A 21,149-nucleotide genomic window follows, 5' to 3' on the forward strand; every position below is an offset into this window, starting at 1 on the left:
GAACGATGAGCGTGAGAAGCGTCGTAATCATCGTCCAAATCAACGGAGATAAAGTCGTCGGGATTGAAGTTGTCATCCATGGCGGAGGAGAGAGAGAAGAAAGATCCGAGATTGCGGGAAATGGGAGAGGGAAAGGGGACTGCGGGGGGGTGGTGGGTCATAGGTGCGCGCCTGCAGGTGGGAGGGTCACAGGTGCGCGACTGCGAGGGTATGGTGGGTGTAATAGTCCGTATTTTTGGAGTTAATTCTTTATAAATAAGAAATTATAAAGAATATAATTGAAAGGTATTTTATTATTGTTTACAAAAAAATAATAATACAGTTGGAGTACACTTACAACTTTAACATAATTCTATTATCGTTTAGTTTATTATTTTATTTCGGAATAAATAAATTAAACCGAGTTTACTTGACTTAGGGTTGCCATACAATAAATAGGAGAGAATAAGAACAGGAAAAAAAGTAATAATTCAGAAACCCTAACTCTCTCTCTCAGCCGTCACTCCCAAATTCTATCTCTCTCTCTCATATTCTTTCTCCTCTCCCTCGCTGTTCTCTCTCCTCTCCATCCCTCTCTCTCGTCCACTTCGAACGAAGTGGTGTGCGAGCAGCGGAGTGCTCGAGTGTGTGTGTGTGCTTGGTCATTCGAAGCAGGTGGGGTTGTGTGAGCGTCGAACAAAGGTTGAGGATTTGCGTGAAAAGAGGGTGCGAAGTCGAGGGGTTTGTGCGAGCGTCGGACTGTGCGACGAGTGTGGTGTGTGCGAACGAGCGTAAAGCCGAGGGTTGTGCGACAAGTGTGTGGTGTGTGCGAGTCGAGCGTGGTCCGTGGCTCGAGGGTGTTGTGCGAACGTCGTGTGCGAGGCTTCGCGTGGTTCAGGTGTTCGTGTGGTTGTGAGGGAGCTCGGTCGAGTGACTAGGTTCGTGCGAGTGGGTGGTCGAGCACGAGTGCTGTCGGAGGGGGAGTCGCGGTTGTCGGTGTAGACCAGCTGTCGTTCGTGGTCGCCGGTGGTTCTGGTGGTTACCTTCTCTTTTCTTTTCTTTTTTTCATATAAATTAATATGTATATGATATAATTCTTTCTTTATTAATTATTATTGTATATTATGTTTTTATATTAATTTAGGGTGTAAGTAAATTAATTTGTAATTTGAGTAAATTAGTAATTAATTAAGTTATATAATTAGTTTAAGTTATTAATCTGATTTAAGTTGTAAATCTGATTTAAGGTGTTGTAATCAATTAAGGTGTGAAGTAAAGAAAGTAGTTTATTGATTTTTAGATGGAAAGTTATAATGACCTTGCTATTCGGACCTGATTTTAGGAGTATTGGACATAAGACTTGAATGGACTTGGTAAAGGTATTGGATTATTAAACTAACTAAAATTAGTTTGACTCACTAACATTGACTCTTAAAAGACGCTAAGCTCAATAGAGTAGAAAAGAAAAGGAAGTTAATAAACAATGAGATTAGTTATCGTTTATACTTCGAATTACTAAGTCATTATAGTTAGTCACGTATTAGCTGATAATATTATCAAGGACGTAGCACTGAAGTACTTACTTAATCGTTTAGGTCCCAATTTCATAAGCGGAACGTTTGGCTAAGAAAGCGAAAATTCTCCGTTACAAGGTACGTACGCGTATGAGTTTAATTTCAAGTACTAGTATCATGATTATTGTGATTTATTCTATCGGAACCTAGAATCATGATAGGGAACGTTTTGATTGTTGAGATTGTTTGGTAACATGTTTATGATTGGAAATCGATATGTGGCATTGAAATGCGTAATTCTATCGTATTATGAACATGAGCATTGTATTCATATTATCTGATCCATGGTGTAACAAGAGTGTTACAAGAGAAAAGATTTGAGTAATGTATCTAAGAGAACATGTTAAACGATTCTATGTTATTGTGATACGAAAGGAGAGTATTAAGAATTAATTATGGCAATAAACTTGTAGTTGGACTCCCTACAAGTGATGAACAATGGGGGGAGTGTGGGACTTGTTCTACACTCCTACGCAGGCCTACTGTGACGATAGTAGTGTCCTTATAAATTTTGATAACTCAAGTAGGCAGAAGGTTCCGTACGATCTTGGGGGTATGTATACTAAGGTGATGGGTGTGAGACGGAACGAAACCATATTTTCATTTCATCTAGTAGACTATGTTGTCTATAAAGGATTAAAAGCCCGTATGATTCTATAAGATGACGGTGCCCGTTCGCTGCCAACTAAATAAAGAGTAAAGGATGTAACGTTATTGTAGTATCATGTTTAGGATTGTTCATTATTGCTTTGTTTATGTTTATATGCATTAAATGGTTTATTATGTACTAAGCATAGCTGATTGTGTGTTATTATGTGTTTGTTGACTTGTGATGAACCATTGATGCTACAATAGAGCAGACTAGGTGTACTGGTGCTGCTGCATTATTCCTAGCATACGGGGGTAGTCCTTAGTTTTTGAACTCTATAGTGTAAGTATTATAAGATTATTATGATTTACGTAATTAGTGTGTGGTTTGAATAAAAGGGGTCGTTGATGATTCCCAAGTTTCAGTTACATTTTTATTTTCCCTGTATTTCAGTTTTCGAGACAACGTTTTGAGTTAATGTTCCCAAAGTCGATGTGACGTAGTCGTAGACGTGTATGGATTTTGGGGGTATTACAGTGAGGTGTGATAATTCATATTTATATATAGTATTTAGATGCATTTAGGGCGCATTTTAGAGCATTTAGTTTCATATTTAGGTTCATTGTTGCATTATATTCTTAAGTTATGCTTTTCTACTCCTATTCGGTATGTTTTCTTGTTTTTGATGAATTTCAAGCATTGAGGACGTGTTTGGAGTATGATTGGATAAACTTGAGGATTAGAAGTACTTGGAAGGAAGCTACAATGCATAAGGATCGTATGGATATGTCATAGTACGAGTTTGAGCAAAAACGAAGTGGAAAATCATTAGAAGAAATGTGAAAAAAGAGTCCTGTCTACTCTTCTGATCATAACTTTTGATGTGCTTAATAAAATCGAGTAATTCCAGCATATTTGAAAACTAGACTTGAAGATCTTTCCAACGATAGGTGGCATTCCCCGAGGAGACTTCTAGTCAAGGAGTTATGCCTTTCGGAAAATTGCACTGTTTCTGCTAGAATCTGCCACGCGTACACGCGGATCACTAATCCGCCTATTAATGATTTATTTAAGACTTTCCTTATCTTGTAAATTACTTTCCTAGTCATATTAGGTGAAAAATTATTTAGATAGAATTTCATTCCTTTTCTCTCTTCTGCTCCCTCTCACGTTATTTTTTAGGTTTTAGGTTTTAGTTTTCTCTCAAGTTTTTAGTTGTAAACCCTAGTTTTTTATTCTTCTTTATCAATTCATGAATTCTATTAGTTTCTTTCATTGATTTTTTTTGATTATGTTTTTCTTTGTAAATTTAGATTTTATTATTTATTTCATGATAGAGTAATTTTTATTTCTAGGGTTTGGGAATCCATGTTTATATGATATGATTATTGATTGATATTTATTCGTGGTTTGATTAGTTATTGATTTCTCTAATTGATTAGTGTTTTATTATTAATCTTGCAATCTGATCAATTGTTTGATTAAATATTGTTAAGATCGAGTCATAGATCGAGAGATAGTACTCTTTAGAGGCTTACCTACAATTAGCAAATCTTATTATGTTGAGCGACCATACTAGCATATGTTGATTTGAGAGCGTTAATGCCTGACCAAGGATTAACCTATGCTCTAGATTTCTAATTGATTGAACTATTGATGATATTTTGATAGATTATAGTTATAAACATGGTGAACCATTACCCTAGATCCTTTTTAGTTTTATTTTCTTAGTTTGATTAGTTTAGAACTTTAATTCAGATATTTGTGATCTTGTTTAGTTTCTCCATACCTTAGAAACTATATTAAAACGACCATCTCTCTGTGGATTCGACCCTACTTACCCTACTACATTGTTAGAAGGTTTTGCAGGAATTATTTTGACGGGTGTGCGACAACCTATCAAATTTTGGCGCCGTTGCCGGGGAGACGGTATTGTTTTATTTTTTTTTTATTGTTGGTGAAACTAAATTGTATAATTTTTCTTTTTGTGAATATTTTATTTTTTTATCTTTTTTTTTTTGTATCATGGAGTCATGCTATTTTGATGATGAGGATAATTATTTTGCTAGGCAACATAGTAATAATTCTTTGAATTCTCATGTTTACAGTTTTGATGCATCATATCAAAATCCTCCCAATTTTTGCATGAGTTCTCCTGAAGTACCTAATATGTTATGTGAACCCCATGTACATGTAGTAATTTTAGAGCAATTTTTTTCTTTTCTTCGGTATGAGAATTAAGTGTTTTGGAAGTATTATCATAGGCTTGGTGATTTTATTGGTCCTAATCATGGAATTGAACTGTGGGATATGTGCATAGTGATTTATGAGGGGTTAAATGAAGAAACTAGGATGGTGGTAGAATCTATGTGTAGTGGAGGATTTCTATTTCAATCGCCTGATTATTGTTGGGATTTAATTGTGTGGTTGGCTAGGGATACTTTTGAGTGGGAGATATCTTCATCTGCTCTTTCACCCCAGACTTACATGAAACTACCCCCTTATTGTTCTAATTGTCAGTCTATTTTTCATGATTTTTCTTCGTGTGATATGACATTAGTAGATGGTTTTGACCCCTCTTTCCAATTTGAATGCCAATCTGCTCAGAATTCTAGCCCCAATCCGTTTATTTATGATGATAATTAGGGGTGGATAATAAATGAGAACTATTGTGATGATGAAACGATTGAAAGAACGACTAATGTGATGGATGTTTTGGAGGAGGAAGAATTCATAGTTGAAATTTCCTCTTTGGAGGAAAGTCAAGTTGTGCGTGAGGTGATTTATGAGTCTTTATCGGTACCACCTACTGTTTTTGGGTCTCATGTTCCATTCTCTCAAAAACTTGATCTTATTCCTTCTTCCCCTTTATTATATCCTCCATCGTTCCTTCTATCTCCCTGTTTGAATGACTTTCATGATAATGTAAATAATGTACAATTAGTTTCTTTTCTTTCTTCTGAGTCATGTAAAAAGACTAACATTTTTTCTTTTACTTCTTCTTGTAAATATAATTTTACCTTTGATTTTTCGTTTTGCAGTTTTAGTAATTCTTTTGTACTAACTTTTTTCATTTTTTCTTTCTGTTCTTATATAATATGCTCTGAGATGTCTGCAGGAACATATGATAAACTTCTTAGAGCATTGAACTATTATGAGTAATCTACTAATCTTATTTTTAAAAATTGAATTCACTTGACTTCAATTCTTGTAGGTTAGTTATTTTTATTTCTTATTTTTGTGAGTTCACCTGAATTCTCATTTTCTTATTTTAGCTAATTGATTTTCATAATTTATTCTTTGTTTTTGGATTCACTTGAACTCGTTTTTTTTTTTTTTAGTCCACTAACGAACTAACAAAATTTGTGAGTTGTGTCGTCATGATTTGAAAGTTATACAGGTTGAAGTTGCGCGTTTGGACAAGTGAGGCGTAATCACAAACTTGTGAAGAGCCCGCTACCCACCCATCGCCCAACGGGTCTGACACACCTGCACAACCTGCATCTCTCAGCCCAGCCCGCTGGTTGGTCAGCATTCGTTGGCCTACACACTGCTCACTCAACCTCTTCCTCACGCAAGCATCACCGTCCCACCCCTGTTTCCTTCAGGTTTTTGCCGGCTACTACTCATCGCCGGCCACCGATCTCTGCCTCACCCAGCAACGCACCGGCGCACCATCATCACCCGTCGTCGGCGTCAGTCTGCGCGCACTTCCCTCCTTTCTCCGCCTCTTCTCCTCCTCGTCGCCTATCAATCTCCCCCTCCTCTTGAGCCCACACCGGCCGGCCTCCTGATCGCCGCCCATACGCCGCTAGTTGCGACCCATCCCACCACCAAACCATCACTTTCCCTGCGCAACACCATCAGAAACCCACCGTCTTCTCTTCGAGCCTACCACCTCTCTCGGCGTCTCCTGCCCGCACAGCATCGCCGATAGTATTCCCGTCCTCTTGAACTCCCGCCAGCAATAGCCGCAAGTCCAACCACCTTCCATCCTCCTGCCTTCGACAACCCAGCCAGCCCTCCTCTGTTTCTTCTCTCTCTCTTCGTTGCTTTAGTCTGTTTCTTTTGATTTTTTTTTTCCCTTTTTTTCCTAATTCTTAATATCGTTGGCTTAATGAACCCCATCTTTTCTTTTTCATTATTTTTAATCTTATTTTTTTTTCTTTTTTCAATGATGGTTTAAGATCTCTTCAAGTGGCTACAAATTGATTCAAGTTGGTATTCAAGAAGCAATGCAATGTGCTTTTCAAGCTTATGCGACACTTTAGTTGGTGGTATGCCTTCGTATTCTATCTCCTTGATGCTTTTGTTGTTCTTATCAATTTTTGCTTGGATCTTTGTTTGTGTTGTTGTACTTATTGAGTTCTTACGACTACATTGATTTAATTCTTTTACTGTTGGGGTTTATGTGCAGCAATAGTGGTGAATTGTAATGTTTGATGGAGTATGTGGTGTTGAATGATTGTAGGGGTTCAATATTGTTCTTTTTCTAAACTGGTTTTCGCAGTGATGACACTGCAAATTCCAGCTTGGGGGAGGAATATTCTATTCTTTGTTTGCTTTGTAGGGTATATTTTATTGCTTTTGTAGGATGTTGCACGGTTTGTACCACTCATTAGGCGTGTATTGTTTTCTTAGTTGCATTAGCATATTCTCATAATAGATTTCATTTCATTTTAGTTGCATCTATGGGACTACTGCTAAGACTTTTTGAGAACCTTGTTGATATTTTACTACATTTGTTAAGTGTCACTCATCTTGTTCATGATACTTCATAGCACGATTGTTTCGCAACTGATTGTTTGTGGTAAGATTGATTGATCTCTCTCTGGCTCGATTTAACTTTACTATATTCAGACACCTTAACCTAAGTGAGCTTTTGTGCCTATAAACTGACGTATGTGTGTCAGTTTGTTCTTTCATGTGTGATTAGTTCCTCGTTGTTGCATTGATCTTGACTTTGACTTGGTACTCCTTGATATTTGATAGTGCATACATTTTGATATGATTGAGGCGTTTCATTTGATGATCTTAGCTCCAGAGTTATTCTTATTTTCATATTATCCTTCCTCTAGCCCCGCTGAGCCTTTTCTGACTTTGTTTGATTGATACCTACATTACAAGCCATTGCCTCATTTGATTCTTGTCCCAAGCCTAGCTTGGGGGAGCGAGTATTAGTTTTGGTTTGGTTGTATTGAATTAAGTGCTCTATTTGTGGTTAGGATGAAAAATATGTTTAGTGAGCTTGAAATTAAATGAAAGTTTGTAAAAAAAAAGAAACACAAAAAAGGTGAAAAATGAAATGAAAAAAGATGAAAAAGAGTTGTGAATAAAGTGAAATAAAAAGGGTTATGATTGAATTTCTTGAGTGAAAAAGGTTGTTGATTATATTTGGAGATTGTTGGTTGTTGCATGGAGTTGTTGTGATCTTTCTTGGTCATGTTTTCAGTTATATGATGCTCCCCCTTCTTGGTTTTTCCACCACAATTCCCAAATTATTTCCATACCTTTAACCTCAGCCCCATTACAACCCTTAAAAGTCCTCTTGATCATTATGTATTGTATTGTTGAGTATTAAGTGAGTCAAAAAGTCAAAGTTAAAGAGTATTTGCTTCATCTGAGTCGACTTTATTAGGTTGAGTGTAATCATTTATGCTTTAAACACATGAGAGATTTGAGCGCACATGACTATAGTAAGGTCGGTTAGGTTTGGTTCAATCCAGCTTGGAGGAGATGGTCTGTGGTATGATCTGAGAGTCGATTGCGATACATACATGCTATGCGGCTTTCTTCGAGCTTGTTTCAATGCTTGGCTTATGTAATGATTATATATCTTGTGTTCTCAATTGAGTGTTTAGTCCTGTTGTAGTCCTATATTGTAGGTTGTCTAACTTTTCGATGTTATGTCTAATTGCTTGAGGATAAGCAATGGTTTAGCTTGGGGGAGTTTGATAAGTCATATTTATATAGTATTTAGATGCATTTAGGTCGCATTTTAGAGCATTTAGTTTCATATTTAGGTTCATTGTTGCATTATATTCTTAAGTTATGCTTTTCTACCTATTCGTATGTTTTCTTGTTTTTGATGAATTTCAGCATTGAAGACGTTTTGGAGTATTATTCGCTAAACTTGAGGATTAGGAGTACTTGGAAGGAAGGTACAATGCATAAGGATCGTATGGATATGTCATAGTACGAGTTTGAGCAAAAACGAAGCGGAAAATCATTAGAAGAAATGTGAAAAAGAGTCATGTCTACTCTTCTGATCATAACTTTTGATGTACTTATTAAAATCGAGTAATTCCAGCATATTTCAAAACTAGACTTGAAGATCTTTCCAACAATAGGTGGCATTCCCCGAAGAGACTTCTAGTCAAGGAGTTATGCGTTTCGGAAAATTGCACTGTTTCTGCTAGAATCTGCCACGCATACACGCGAATCACTAATCCGCCTATTAATGATTTATTTAAGACTTTCATTATCTTGTAAATTACTTTCCTAGTCATATTAGGTGAAAAATTATTTAGATAGAATTTCATTCCTTTTCTCTCTCCTGTTGCCTCTCACGTTATTTTTTAGGTTTTAGGTTTTAGTTTTCTCTCAAGTTTTTAGTTCTAAACCCTAGTTTTTATTCTTCTTTATCAACTCATGAATTCTATTAGTTTCTTTCATTGATTTCTTTGATGAGAACGTATTGTGTCGGACTCGTCCGACACAACACTCTCATCGGACGAGCAACGCAACGCAACGCGCGCGACTTATTAAAGACCGAAAAAATAAAAAAAAAATAAAAAAAAACAAAAAAAACACTTTCATCCCCTTCATCCGCTTCATCCGCCATTGTTCAAGAACAAAAACATATCCAACACTTCCACTTTCTCACTCAAAATCTAGTTCCACTACTGAAATCTAGTTCGTTACAAATTGAACAAGAATGTCAGCCGAAGATTCGAATTCACAAATCGCAAGTTCGTTACAAATTGATCTGAGCAATGAGAATACTCACAGAGATCTCACATTACAAATTGAACTAAACAATGAAAACCATAACACAGATATCACATCAGAAAAAAAAAGAAAGAAATTACATGAAGAATCAGCTGGAATACAAGACAAAGTAACAGGTGTATGTCTAAATTTAATTTTCAATTGCATTTACTCATTTTCAGTTATAATTTTGATTGTATCAGTTAGTATGCATAAAATTACCTTTTACATTGCAACAAAAGTCTATTTTTCACTCATTAACTTCTTTTTCAGTTAGACTTAATTAGTTTTCAGTTAGACTTATTAAGTGTTCAGTTAGAGTACTTTTAGTTTTCAGTTAACTTATAGTTTTCATTAGACTTAAATTATGTTTTCCAGTTGGACTTATTACTCTTCAGTTAAACTTATTTACGCTTCAGTTAGACTTATTTAGTTTCAGTTAGACTTATTTACTCTTCAGTTAGACTGATTCAGTAGACTTATTAAGTGTTCAGTTAGAGTAATTTAGTTTTCAGTTAGACTTATTTACTCTTCAGTTAGACTGATTCAGTTAGACTTATTAAGTGTTCAGTTAGAGTAATTTAGTTTTCAGTTAGACTTATTAACTCTTCAGTTAGACTTATTTACACTTCAGTTAGACTGATTCAGTTAGACTAATTTAGTTTTCAGTTAGACTTATTTAGTTTTCAGTTAGACTTATTAACTCTTCAGTTAGACTTATTTTCTTTTCAGTTAGCTTATTTGCTCTTCAGTTAGACTGATTCATAGACTGATTCATTTAGACTAATTTAGTTTTCAGTTAGACTTATTTAGTTTTCAGTTAGACTTTTTAACTCTTCAGTTAGACTTATTTAGTTTTCAGTTAGACTTATTTGCTCTTCAGTTAGACATATTCAGTTAGACTAATTTAGTTTTCAGTTAGACTGATTCAGTTTTCAGTTAGACTTATTTAGTTTTCAGTTAGACTTATTTTCTTTTCAGTTGGTCCTTAATTTATTTCATTTAGTATAATTATTCTTTCATTTGATACTATTACAATCATTCTCAGCTACACTTGTTTAGTTTTCAGTTAGTGCTTTTGTTCTTTAAGTTAGTGTCCTAATTTTTTGACAATGAACTCAACAGCTGAACATGAATATCTCAAGTACATCAATGACGAAAATATCAGTAGCAGTTTAATAGGGAGACATGTTACAGATCACAAAGATGGTTACAACTTGTATCAAGCACACTCAAGAGCATTAGGATTTAGTATTAGGAAACAAACTCTAAGGAGGAGGAGAATTGATAATTCAATATACGAATTCTACTTGGTTTGCTCAAAGGAAGGAGGCTCAAAATCAACAAACAAAATAACAGAACCAAAAGAAAAAGACACACAACAAGAAAAACCTGTTCAGATACCAGATGTTGAGCAGCCAACCAACAAAAGAAAGGAAAGAGTAGTCAATGAAACAAGAACAGCATGCAAAGCCATGGTCAGATTTAAGCAAGAAAAACCTGGTGAAGACTTTGTTGTAGTAGCTCATGAGTTGCAGCACAACCATGAGTTGGTAATACAACAAGAAATACATCATCTGAAATCAGAAAGGAAGATAACTGAACAAAAAGGACAACTAATACAAACAATGGTTGAATCTGGCATAAAGCCAATGCATGCATACAACTTTTTGTGTCATGAGGCTGGATCAGAAGAAGTAGTGGGCCACACAAAAAGGGACCATCTAAACTATATCACACAGTACAGAACAAGATTGGTTGAAGGAAAGGATATGCAGAGTGTGTTGGACTTACTTCAGCAAAGAGCGGATGATGATCCTGCATTCTTCTACAGGCTGAAATTTGGGGAACATAACAACATCGTCAGCTACTTTTGGCGAGATTCAATGATGTTGGAGGACTTCAAAGCATATGGAGATGTTATGATATTTGACACAACATATAGGACAAACAAATATGGACTGATATGTGCACCATTTGTTGGCATAAATTGCCATTGGAAAACAACAATGTTTGCATGTGCTTTCATAACTAATGAAAAGGAAGAGAGCTTTGAATGGCTACTAGAAACATTCAAGAGAGCAATGTGCCAACAAGAGCCAAAGACAATTTTCACTGATCAAGATAAGGCAATGGGCAATGCAATTGAAAAGGTATTTTTCAGTTAGAATTATTTAGTTTTCAGTTAGAATTATTTAGTCTTCAGTTTGAGTTAATTATTTATAATTCAGTTAGACCTATTTAGTTTTCATTTAGACTCATTAATTTTTCAGATAGCCTTATTTACTTTTTAGTTACACTAATTTACTTCTCAGTTAGACTAATTTACTTTTCAGTTAGACTCATTGAGTTTTCAGTTAGACGTATTTAGTTTTAAGTTAGACTCATTGAGTTTTCAGTTAGACTTATTTAGTTTTCAGTTAGACTAATTTAGTTGTCAGTTAGACTCATTGAGTTTTAAGTTAGACTCATTAGTTGTCAGTTAGACTCATTTAGTTGTCAGTTAGACTCATTGAGTTTTCAGTTAGACTCATTTATTTCCACTATTTCAGTTAGACTTCTTTCTTTTTCAGTTAGACGTCTTGATTATTCAGGTAGACTTAGTTAATTTTCAGTTAGACTTATTTAGTTGTCAGTTACACTTATTTACTTTTCAGTTAGACAAATTTACTTTTCAGTTAGACTTATTTAGTTTTCAGTTAGACTTATTTAGTTTTCAGTTAGACTCATTTAGTTTTCATTTGGGCTTCATATTACTTCTTTTTGTCTAATGAAATTTTCAGTTAGCATTTACACTGTTTTCAGTTAGACTTCTTAATTTTCAGTTGGTCTTCATATTATTTCTTTACCTTTTAAATTAGATTCACAAGCATTCAAATGAAAGTGATTTCTAGCATAATATGTACTATCTTAAATCAGGTTTTCCCAAATACAAGACATAGGCTTTGCCTTTGGCATATAGAGAAGAACTTTGTAAGCCACTTCGGATCCCTCAAGACCAATGAAGACTTCAAGAACATGTTCAAGAACTGTTTGAGGGTGTCAAAATGAATCAGGCTTTGAAGAATTGTGGGCGAAAATGATGGAATTGTATGGACACGAGAAAAAAGAATGGTTCGAGCAAGTATATGATCAGAGACACAAGTGGTGCACCGCATTAAACAGGGATATGTTTTCAGCTGGAATCTTATCATCACAAAGAAGTGAAGTCACAAATAAGGCAATATCATTCAATGCAAAAGCAACAACAAACCTGTTTGAATTCTATCATATATTTGAGCAAACAGTGAAAAGATGGAGAAGCAATGAAACTAGTGACAACTTCCGGAACAGAACTGAACGTCCCAAAGCCGTCAAATCCAAATCAAAGCTTCTGAAACATGCAGCTGATGTATACACACTAGCACTATATAATGACTTTGAAACAGAGTATGAGTGGGCAATGGCATCATTTTTACGAGCATTTGCAACAGAAAACTCACAGCTGAAGTTGTTTGAAGTCTCACCAGAAGAAGATTTCAGCAATTCACATACAGTAGCATACGATGGCGACAACAGAATTAGTGTGCTCATGTCAATGCTTCACAGAGACGGGGATGCTTTGCTTTCACATAATAAGGGTCATGCACATGTTCAGCATATTTCAAATACCACAAAATATATCCTTAAGAGATGGACAAGACTTGCAAAGTCAGCAGTATGGGAGAATGTTCAAGGTTAGTGAAATAAATCAATATGATAACTGACAAATGAAAGCAACTAACTGAAAAACTGAAGACTCCAACTGAAACAATTAACTGATCACCTGAAAGATTTAATTAGTGAACTGAAAAAAAAAAGGCTCCAGCTGAAACATTACTATAACTAACTGATAAATTAATGTTACTACCAGAACATTAATTGGGGTTTTCTTTGTGTGTGGGAGGGGGAATATTAGTAGTGGGGGGTTTTGGGGGTGTGGGGTTTAACACTTAACTAACTGAAACAATTAACACACCACCTGAAAGAATTTCTAAGCTATCTGAAAATTTTAGTTAGTCAAATGAACTAATTGACTAAGAAACATTTATTAAAGCAGACAAGGACCAAAGCCAAAATGCACAGTTGTGGACACCATGGAGACATGCAATAACCAAGAATTTCTACAACCTAGTGTCAATATGTCAATCAAATGAGGATGCAAGAACATTATGTGACAAGTCGTTGAAGGAATTATACAAATCAGTGAAAGAAGTTTTCAAGACTGATCAACAAAAACAACAAGAAATCGAAGATGAAGAACTACGAAGACAAACAGTTGAAAATCCTGAGGTGATAAAGACAAAAGGAAGACCACCAAAGGGAAACAAGAGAGTAAAAGGACATTTTGAGAAGCGTAAAATGAAGACAAGGCATCCGAACGAATATGGAACAAAAACCCCAAATGTACCTCAAGTTGAATAGTGTTCAAATAATATTAGTTTTCAATTGTATTCCACTCAGTAATTGAATTGAAATTTACACTTGTTTATTCCTAAGCTACTCGAAATTCATTAATATTAGTATTTATTGTCCTTCAGTTAGACTTGTTTATTTTTCAGCTAGTCTTTCTAGTGCTTCACTTAGACGTGTTTACTTTTAAGCTTATATTAATTCAGTTTCAGTTAGACTTGTATATTTTCAGCTAGTGTTAATTCTGCTTCAGTTAGACTAATTTATTTCTCAGCTTATCTTTATACTGCTTCAGTTAGACTTGTGTCTTTTTCAGCTAGTCTTAAAATGCTTCAGTTAGACGTATTTATTTTTCAGCTTGTATTAATTGTACTTCAATTAGACTTGTGTATATTTCTGCTTCAGTTAGACTTATTTGATTTTCAGCCTCTATTAATTACGCTTCAGTTAGACTTGTGTAGTTTTCAGCTAGTATTAAATTTCCTTCAGTCAGACTTATTTATTTTTCAGTAGTATTAATTGTGCTTCAGCTAGACTTCTTTATTTTTCAGCTAGTTTTATAGAGCTTCAGTTAGACTTGTTTATTTTTCAGTTAGACTTAAAACTCTTCAGTTAGACTTGTTGTTTTTCAGCTACTATTTACAGTGTATAAGTTAGACTTAAAATTTATATTTACAAATATATGTCATACACTTATTATTATGAGTTAGATTTTTCATTTTTCAGTTGGTATTTGTATTTTTCCAATTAATTTTCAAACAACTTCATTTTTACACAAATGTATTCCATTCAAAGTAAGTGTAAATGTACAATTCATTAAAGAACACAATATAAAATGTAAAATGAGTTCTGTGCTATTTGTACTGTACATTGCAAAATTCAATGGTTTCTATTTCTACTGTACATTATAATAATAATAAAAAAAAGTTTGGCACCTAAGAATAATGAAATTTCAACAGTTGCTCTATTTTCACTTTGTCTCCAAAATTATTATTCAACACATCTTCTACTTTCGCCTCATGATCCCTCCTTCGCCGTAAAATGTGTGCTTCTTTTCTATTCGTCTTCTTTGATCGATTAAATGCTAATTTATCTAGACAGCCTCTTTATCCTTCCTTATCTTCTGTCTTGCCATCAGTTCAGGTTTCTTTGCAGACCAAACATAACAGTCATGCTTCACTTTCTCTCTCAGTTTGTTAAAGGATGGTCCACAAGACGAAGAGCAAGCCTACACCGCTCAAGGTTTTTGGTGGCTGCCTAAAAAATAAAAAAAATCAAAACTATTAAAAAAGGTTCAAAAATGTAACAATTACAAAATAAAACTAACTGAAAATAAACAACAACATCAACTAGTCTTTATAGTGCTTCATTGTTTTTCAGGTAGTCCTTATAATGCTTTCAGCTAGTAATGATTGTGTTTCAGTTAGACTTGATTTTTTTCAGCTAGTATTTATTATGTTTCAGTTAGACTTGTTTATTTCTAAGCTAGTCTTTACAGTGCTTCAGTTAGACTTCATTATTTCTCAGCTAGTCTTTATAGTGCTTCAGTTAGACATCTTTGTTTTTCAGCTAGTCTTTCAAGTCCTTCACTAACTGGCTATCATACCTTTTTCTATTAAAAAACTTTCAAAAACAGAAATGTAACAAGCAAAATAAAGTAATCATACCCTTTTCAGGTCAACAAGTGCAGCATGGTTAGTATTTGACCGTCATACAGCTCCATGGTTTTGATTGCATAGACACCACAATCAAAATTGTTGTCCTTGCTTCTCCAAGGGAAGTAAAGAGTTGATGTTTGCCAATGGTGGAGACGATCAAAATCACGACATCTCATAGTCTCTTGCATAAAAGAATCAAAAGCACGACACTGCATTTGAAGATCAAAAAAAAAACAACAATTAAAAAACAAGTAATAAAATGGAACAAAAAAAAAAATACAAATGCTCATAAAAAGGTACTTACAAAGTATGTAAGACCGTTAAATTCCTCATGCTTATATCTATCAATGTCCTTCATGTCTGTACGATTGTCAATATTTTCAATCCTTTTTGCTTTCTTGTTCAGCACCAAGACAGTATAATGATCATCCTTGTGAACAGGAACAAAAATCTGGAAGATAAACATAAGATGCAAAAGCAATAAGTCTACCTGACAGAGAACAAAAAACAAAATGAAATACTAAAAACACTAGCTGAACTAAAAACATACACTAACTGAAAACATAAACTAGGACTAACTGACAAGTAACATACACTAACTGAAAGAGAAAATTACACTAACTGAACAAATAAAAAAATAGTTAACAATAATACAACTAACCAGTTCAGCTTCTCGAATATCATTCGTGGAAATGATTTCACCCATGAAGAAATAGCTTCCTTACATTTCTTGTAGAATAAATCATCATCTTTTGTAATAAGCTTTTTCTTGTTTTCTTCCCATTCCTTAAACTTCTGATCATACTGCTAGTGCCCTCCAGGTTCTTCAAAATAATCTCATTTTCAGCAATCTCACTCTCAAACTGAACCTTTTTTACCTTCTCAGCACACAACCAATTGATATAGTTCTACAACAAAAGAAAATAGATATAATGACAAACTGAAACATTAAGTTTAGTTTTCAGTTAGACTTTTTAAAATGTCAGTTAGATTTATTTACTTTTCAGTTAGACTTATTTAGTTTTCAGTTAGACTCATTAAGTTTTCAGTTAGACTCATTAAGTTTTCAGTTAGACTCATTAAGTTCTCAGTGAGACTCATTAAGTTTTCAGTGAGACTTATTTACTTCTCAGTTAGACAAATTTACTTTTCAGTTAGACTCATTTAGTTTTCAGTTAGACTTATTAAGTTTTCAGTAAGACTCATTAAGTTTTCAGTTAGACTCATTAAGTTTTCAGTTAGACTCATTAAGTTTTCAGTTAGACTCATTAAGTTTCAGTTAGACTTATTTACTTCTCAGTTAGAGTAATTTACTTTTCAGTTAGACTCATTTAGTTTTCAGTTAGACTTCTTTATTTTTCAGTTACACTTATTTATTATTCAGCTAGACTTATTAAGTTTTCAGTTACACTTATTTACTTTTTATTAGACTGAAAACATAATATGACCAACTGAAAAACATAACATGACAAACTAAAAACAGAAGATGACAACTGACAAAATAATATGACCAAATGAAAACAAACATATAAAACTAAGCAATAACAACACTTACAAAAGGCATAATATTAAACCAGAATCTCCTTGTTGCAGAAGGTGATTCCTCTTCTTGCCTATTGAACATGAAGGCGCATCCGTCAATAACTCCACTTGTCAGCCAACCTTGACGAGGCATGCTAATTAAGTCGAATTGTACAACTGAACCGCATAGTTGCTATGAGGATTATCAAAATCCACAATGAGATCACTTGTTAGTTCACTTTGCATAATGTCATTTTTCATCTTCACTTCCTCAGAATCTGTATCCAATGACATATATGCAACATCTTCATACTCATTGTAAAATAGATAATCAACCAGCAACCTCTGGTCAGGAGACAGATCACTCAAATATCTATTATAATGCTGCAAACTTCGACATAATATTATGCCATGGTTGTTGACAGGAACAGCATGCAAACCAGGCGTAGAAGATGAAACAACACCAGCTTCTTCTCATCCTCTTCTTTTTAGCCTTGTCAGATGATGATCAACTCCTGATCAGCAATCCTATCAATCAGGTCCTCCAAACCTTCATCGTCATAATCATCACCTGGTTCCTTAACCTCACAACTTTCCCAACTTTCTCTGAAGAGGGTCATAGTCCCACCCCTTCAATAATTCAGGTGTTGAAGGGATTTCTGACTTTGATTGTTTCTGAGGTTTGTAGGATTTGTATGATGATTGATCAGAATAAGAGCCATCACCCTGCATTCAATTAAAATATTAAAAAAGGATGACAGATATACTAACTGAAAGATAAACATACACTAACTGAAAATAAAACAGATACTAAATGACAAGAAACATAAACCAAATGAAAATTAAACAATTACTAACTGACAAGAAAGATACACTAACTGAAACATAACATAATACTAACTGACAAAAAAAAACACTAACTGACATGAAACTTACACTAACTCAAACATAAACTGATACTAACTGACAACAAACAAACATACACTAACTGAAATAAAAGATATACTAAATGACAAGAAACATACACTAACTGAAACAGAAAAATAAACAAATTAAAACAGAAACTAAAACTATACTTACTCGAGGATATTTTACATTTACTGGAGTGATGATTGGAATTGAACTTCCAACACCCTCACCACTCTCTGCACTGTATGGAAGATCCTCAACAACAGGACTAGGAGTTAATAGTTGGAATGAAGGGGCATCGAAATCAGCAATGTTTTTCCTTTTAGCAGAAGAATCAACTCTCCAAGACTTTCTGCTATATACATTCTCAACAGCTTCAACAACAGGAGGAGAGGAGGAGGAGGAGTTGGAGTACGAAGATCAACAATATCAATACCAGCAGCGGTGCGAGTAGGGACGTGTGTAGAAATTTTACACTTATCCTTATCCTTAGCCCCTTTGACTTGATCATCATCAGCATTCCTCCTCTTCCTATCAGCTTCCTTTGGTTGTTCTTTCTCAACATCTTAATTCAAAAACAAAAAAAAAAAAAAAATAAATATAAAAAGTTCCATTTGATATTTATATGATATTCAGTTGGTATTAAGACTATTTCAGTTAGAGTATCAAAATTTTCAGTTGGTCTGAATATTCTTTCAGTTTGACTTGTTTATTGTTCAGGTAGTCTTTATAGTCCTTCAGTTAGACTTGTTTATTTTTTCAGCTAGTCTTTATAATACTTCAGTTAGACTTATTTACTCTTCCGTTAGACTTATTTACTCTTCAGTTACACTGATTAAGTTAGACTTATTAAGTGTTCAGTTAGAGTAATTTAGTTTTCAGTTAGACTTATTAACTCTTCAGTTAGGCTTATTTACACTTCAGTTAGACTTATTTTCTCTTCAGTTAGACTTATTTACTCTTCAGTTAGACTAACTTAGTTTTCAGTTAGACTTATTTAGTTTTCAGTTAGACTTATTACCTCTTCAGTTAGACGTATTTCTCTTCAGTTAGACTTATTTGCTCTTCAGTTAGACTGATTCAGTTAGACTAATTTAGTTTTCAGTTGATATACTTTTCAGTTAGACTTATTTAGTTTTCAGTTAGACTTATTTTCTTTTCAGTTGGTCCTTAATTTATTTCATTTAGTATAATTATTCTTTTATTTGATACTATTACAATCATTTTCAGCTACACTTTATAATACTTCATCAATTATTGTTCAAGTAATCTTTATAGTGCTTACTTCCTATTTATTTTTCAGTTCGTTTTCATATTGTTACAAACTAAAACAGTATTTCAGTTGCTATTTATAAGATATTATTTCCTTTAGAGCATCACATTTTTCAGTTGGTCTTTGAATTCTTTCAATTAGGAATAACATGAAAGAAACTTACTTCCTCCTTTCTCTCCTTCTGCATGAACCCCAGCATCCAACTCCTTATTTCCTCCTTCCTCTTTATCTCCTTGAAGACCACAATCATCATCAGCATTGCCAGTCTTCTTATTATCATCTTCCTTCGGTTCTTTCTCATTATCTTCATTCAAAAACAAAAACAATAAAAAAAATAAATAAATACACAATAACTGAAAAACACAAAATCAGAAATGAATAAATTCATTGACAAACTAAAACTATTTTTCCACCAGATTAAATAAAAACAAATACCAAAAGTTTCATTTGGTATTTATATGATATTCAGCTAGTATTAATATTATTTCAGTTAGAATATCAGACTTTTCAGTTGGTCTTTTTATTCTTTCAGTTAGCTATTTAACTTTTTCATTTAAGCAAACTAAAACAATACAATAAGAAGAACTTACTTCCACCTTCCTCTCCATCTCCATGAAGACCAGCATCCTTATCTCCTACTTTGTCTTCATCTCCTTGAAGACCAGGATCACCATTATCTCCTCCTTTGTCTTCATCTCCATGAAGACCAGCATCCTTATCTACTCCTTTGTCTTCATCTCCTTGAAGACCAGGATCACCATTATCATCAGCATCATCATCCTTTGTCTCATTATAATTCTGGTGATCCTTATCATCACCATCATCATCATCATCATCATCATCTTCTTTATGCTGATCATCATCAGCATTCATCTTCTTCTCATCCTCCTCTCCTTCTTTTTCATCATCTTCATTCAAAACATAAAAAAACAACTAAATACACATAAACTGAAACAATGTTTCCAACAGATGAAAAAAAAAATAAATATAAACATTTGAAAAAATTCATTTAGTATTCATCTCATTTCAGCTGGTGTCATATTATTTCAGTTAGACTGTCAAAGTTTTCAGTTGGTCATTTTATTCTTTCAGTTAGAGTATCAAAGTTAGCTATTTCACTTCTTCAGTTAAACATTTCTTTCACTCTAAAATTTTTATTCCAACCAGATTACAAAACTACAACATGAAAATAATATAATGAAAGGAACTTACTTCCTTCTTTCAAATCAACTCCATGAACACCAGAATCCAAATCAGGAACATTTTCAATTCTTCCAAACTCCAATTCAACAGGCCGCTTCACCAATAGTGAAATTGTAGGATCAACTTTGTTTGCACTGTCTTTCGCTTCCAAATGACGCTTGCATATGTCGTCAATTTGACTCAGAAAATCTGGGTTAAATACTTCACTATCATCCAGAGAAATACTGTCTTGAGACAGCTTCTCGCCTTCCTCCCGAATATTCTGGGCAATCTCCAAATTCACTTGACAGAATGCAAGCGCATTCCTCTTCAACTTGTGCATGTTCTTCACATATTCCTTCAATTAAAAGAGCAAAATAGAATAAACAAACAAATCAATATGATGATGACACAGAAACAACATAAACAGAAATATAAGGACCATCTGAAAGAATCAAACTATCAAATGAAAACTTAAATGAAATATAAATAAACTTATTTAGTTTTCAGTTACACTAATTTAGTTTCCAGATAGACTTATTTAGTTTTCAGTTAGACTTATTTACTTTTCAGTTAGACTTATGTACTCTTCAGTTAGACTTATGTACTCTTCAGTTAGACTTTTTTAGTTTTCAGTTAGACTTATGTACTCTTCAGTTAGACTTCTTTAATTTTCAGTTAGACTTATTTCTTCTCAGCTAGACTTATTACTTCTAAGTTAGACTTATTAAGTTTTTCAGTAGACTAATTAATTTTCAGTTAGACTTATTAACTCTTCAGTTAGACTAATATAATTTTCAGTTAGACTTGTTAACTCTTCAGTTACATAGTTTCAGTTAGACTTCTTTATTTCTAAGTTACACTTCTTTACTTTTAAGTTAGTTATTTGCTCTTCAGCTAGAACTGACATTATTTCAGTTAGAGGTCAACAGTCTTCACTTAAAGTTCAAGAGTAAAAAAAATAAAAACATAAGATAAATGAAACTCACGGAACATCAGAGCATCTATTTCCTCATCAGTCATCAAAACTATGAGGAAGATCC

The 21,149-nt window shown here is 33.9% G+C and overlaps 4 protein-coding genes across 6 annotated transcripts in view; 2 read left to right on the forward strand and 2 right to left on the reverse strand.

Annotated features, from left to right (window-relative positions):
• The first annotated feature begins 10,085 nt into the window (after positions 1 to 10,085).
• On the forward strand, positions 10,086 to 12,673 carry LOC130591959 (protein FAR1-RELATED SEQUENCE 5-like). Of its 2 annotated transcripts, XM_057395985.1 has the most exons (3): positions 10,087 to 11,285; positions 12,052 to 12,105; positions 12,189 to 12,673. In XM_057395985.1, exons 1-3 carry the CDS (start codon positions 10,245 to 10,247, stop codon positions 12,213 to 12,215), a joined length of 1,122 nt encoding a protein of 373 aa, XP_057251968.1. In that variant the 5' UTR covers positions 10,087 to 10,244; the 3' UTR covers positions 12,216 to 12,673. The 2 variants fall into 2 exon arrangements, with proteins under 2 accessions (XP_057251967.1, XP_057251968.1); XM_057395984.1 differs by having other exon boundaries at positions 10,086 to 11,285; positions 12,052 to 12,673.
• Positions 12,674 to 12,686: 13 nt separating this feature from the next.
• Positions 12,687 to 13,786, forward strand: LOC130591961 (uncharacterized). The gene is made up of 2 exons (XM_057395987.1): positions 12,687 to 12,848; positions 13,211 to 13,786. The coding sequence occupies exons 1-2, from the start codon at positions 12,704 to 12,706 to the stop codon at positions 13,573 to 13,575; spliced, it is 510 nt and encodes a 169-aa protein (XP_057251970.1). The 5' UTR covers positions 12,687 to 12,703; the 3' UTR covers positions 13,576 to 13,786.
• A 1,226-nt stretch (positions 13,787 to 15,012) lies between these two features.
• Positions 15,013 to 17,205, reverse strand: LOC130591962 (uncharacterized). The gene is made up of 4 exons (XM_057395988.1): positions 16,777 to 17,205; positions 15,883 to 16,129; positions 15,526 to 15,672; positions 15,013 to 15,430 (listed from the first exon to the last, which is right to left on the reverse strand). Exons 2-4 carry the CDS (start codon positions 15,925 to 15,927, stop codon positions 15,236 to 15,238), a joined length of 387 nt encoding a protein of 128 aa, XP_057251971.1. The 5' UTR covers positions 15,928 to 16,129; positions 16,777 to 17,205; the 3' UTR covers positions 15,013 to 15,235.
• Positions 17,206 to 17,355: 150 nt separating this feature from the next.
• LOC130591958 (uncharacterized) overlaps positions 17,356 to 21,149 on the reverse strand; it is an 18,610-nt gene continuing 14,816 nt past the window's right edge. The window contains exons 3-7 of one of the 2 annotated variants that reach the window (XR_008969947.1): positions 20,137 to 20,464; positions 19,515 to 19,832; positions 19,088 to 19,228; positions 17,823 to 18,216; positions 17,356 to 17,468 (exon numbers count right to left, since the gene is read on the reverse strand). Coding sequence is in view for 1 of the 2 variants with exons in the window: in XM_057395983.1 (XP_057251966.1) it covers positions 17,927 to 18,216; positions 19,088 to 19,228; positions 19,515 to 19,832; positions 20,137 to 20,464 (1,077 nt within the window). In the remaining variant the exon portion in view is untranslated. Of the gene's footprint in view, positions 17,469 to 17,649; positions 18,217 to 19,087; positions 19,229 to 19,514; positions 19,833 to 20,136; positions 20,465 to 21,149 lie in introns of those variants that run through there. The other variant, XM_057395983.1, reaches the window with a different exon arrangement.

Source organism: Beta vulgaris, chromosome 6 (assembly GCF_026745355.1).
Source record: "Beta vulgaris subsp. vulgaris cultivar EL10 chromosome 6, EL10.2, whole genome shotgun sequence".
Lineage (NCBI taxonomy): Eukaryota > Viridiplantae > Streptophyta > Magnoliopsida > Caryophyllales > Amaranthaceae > Beta > Beta vulgaris.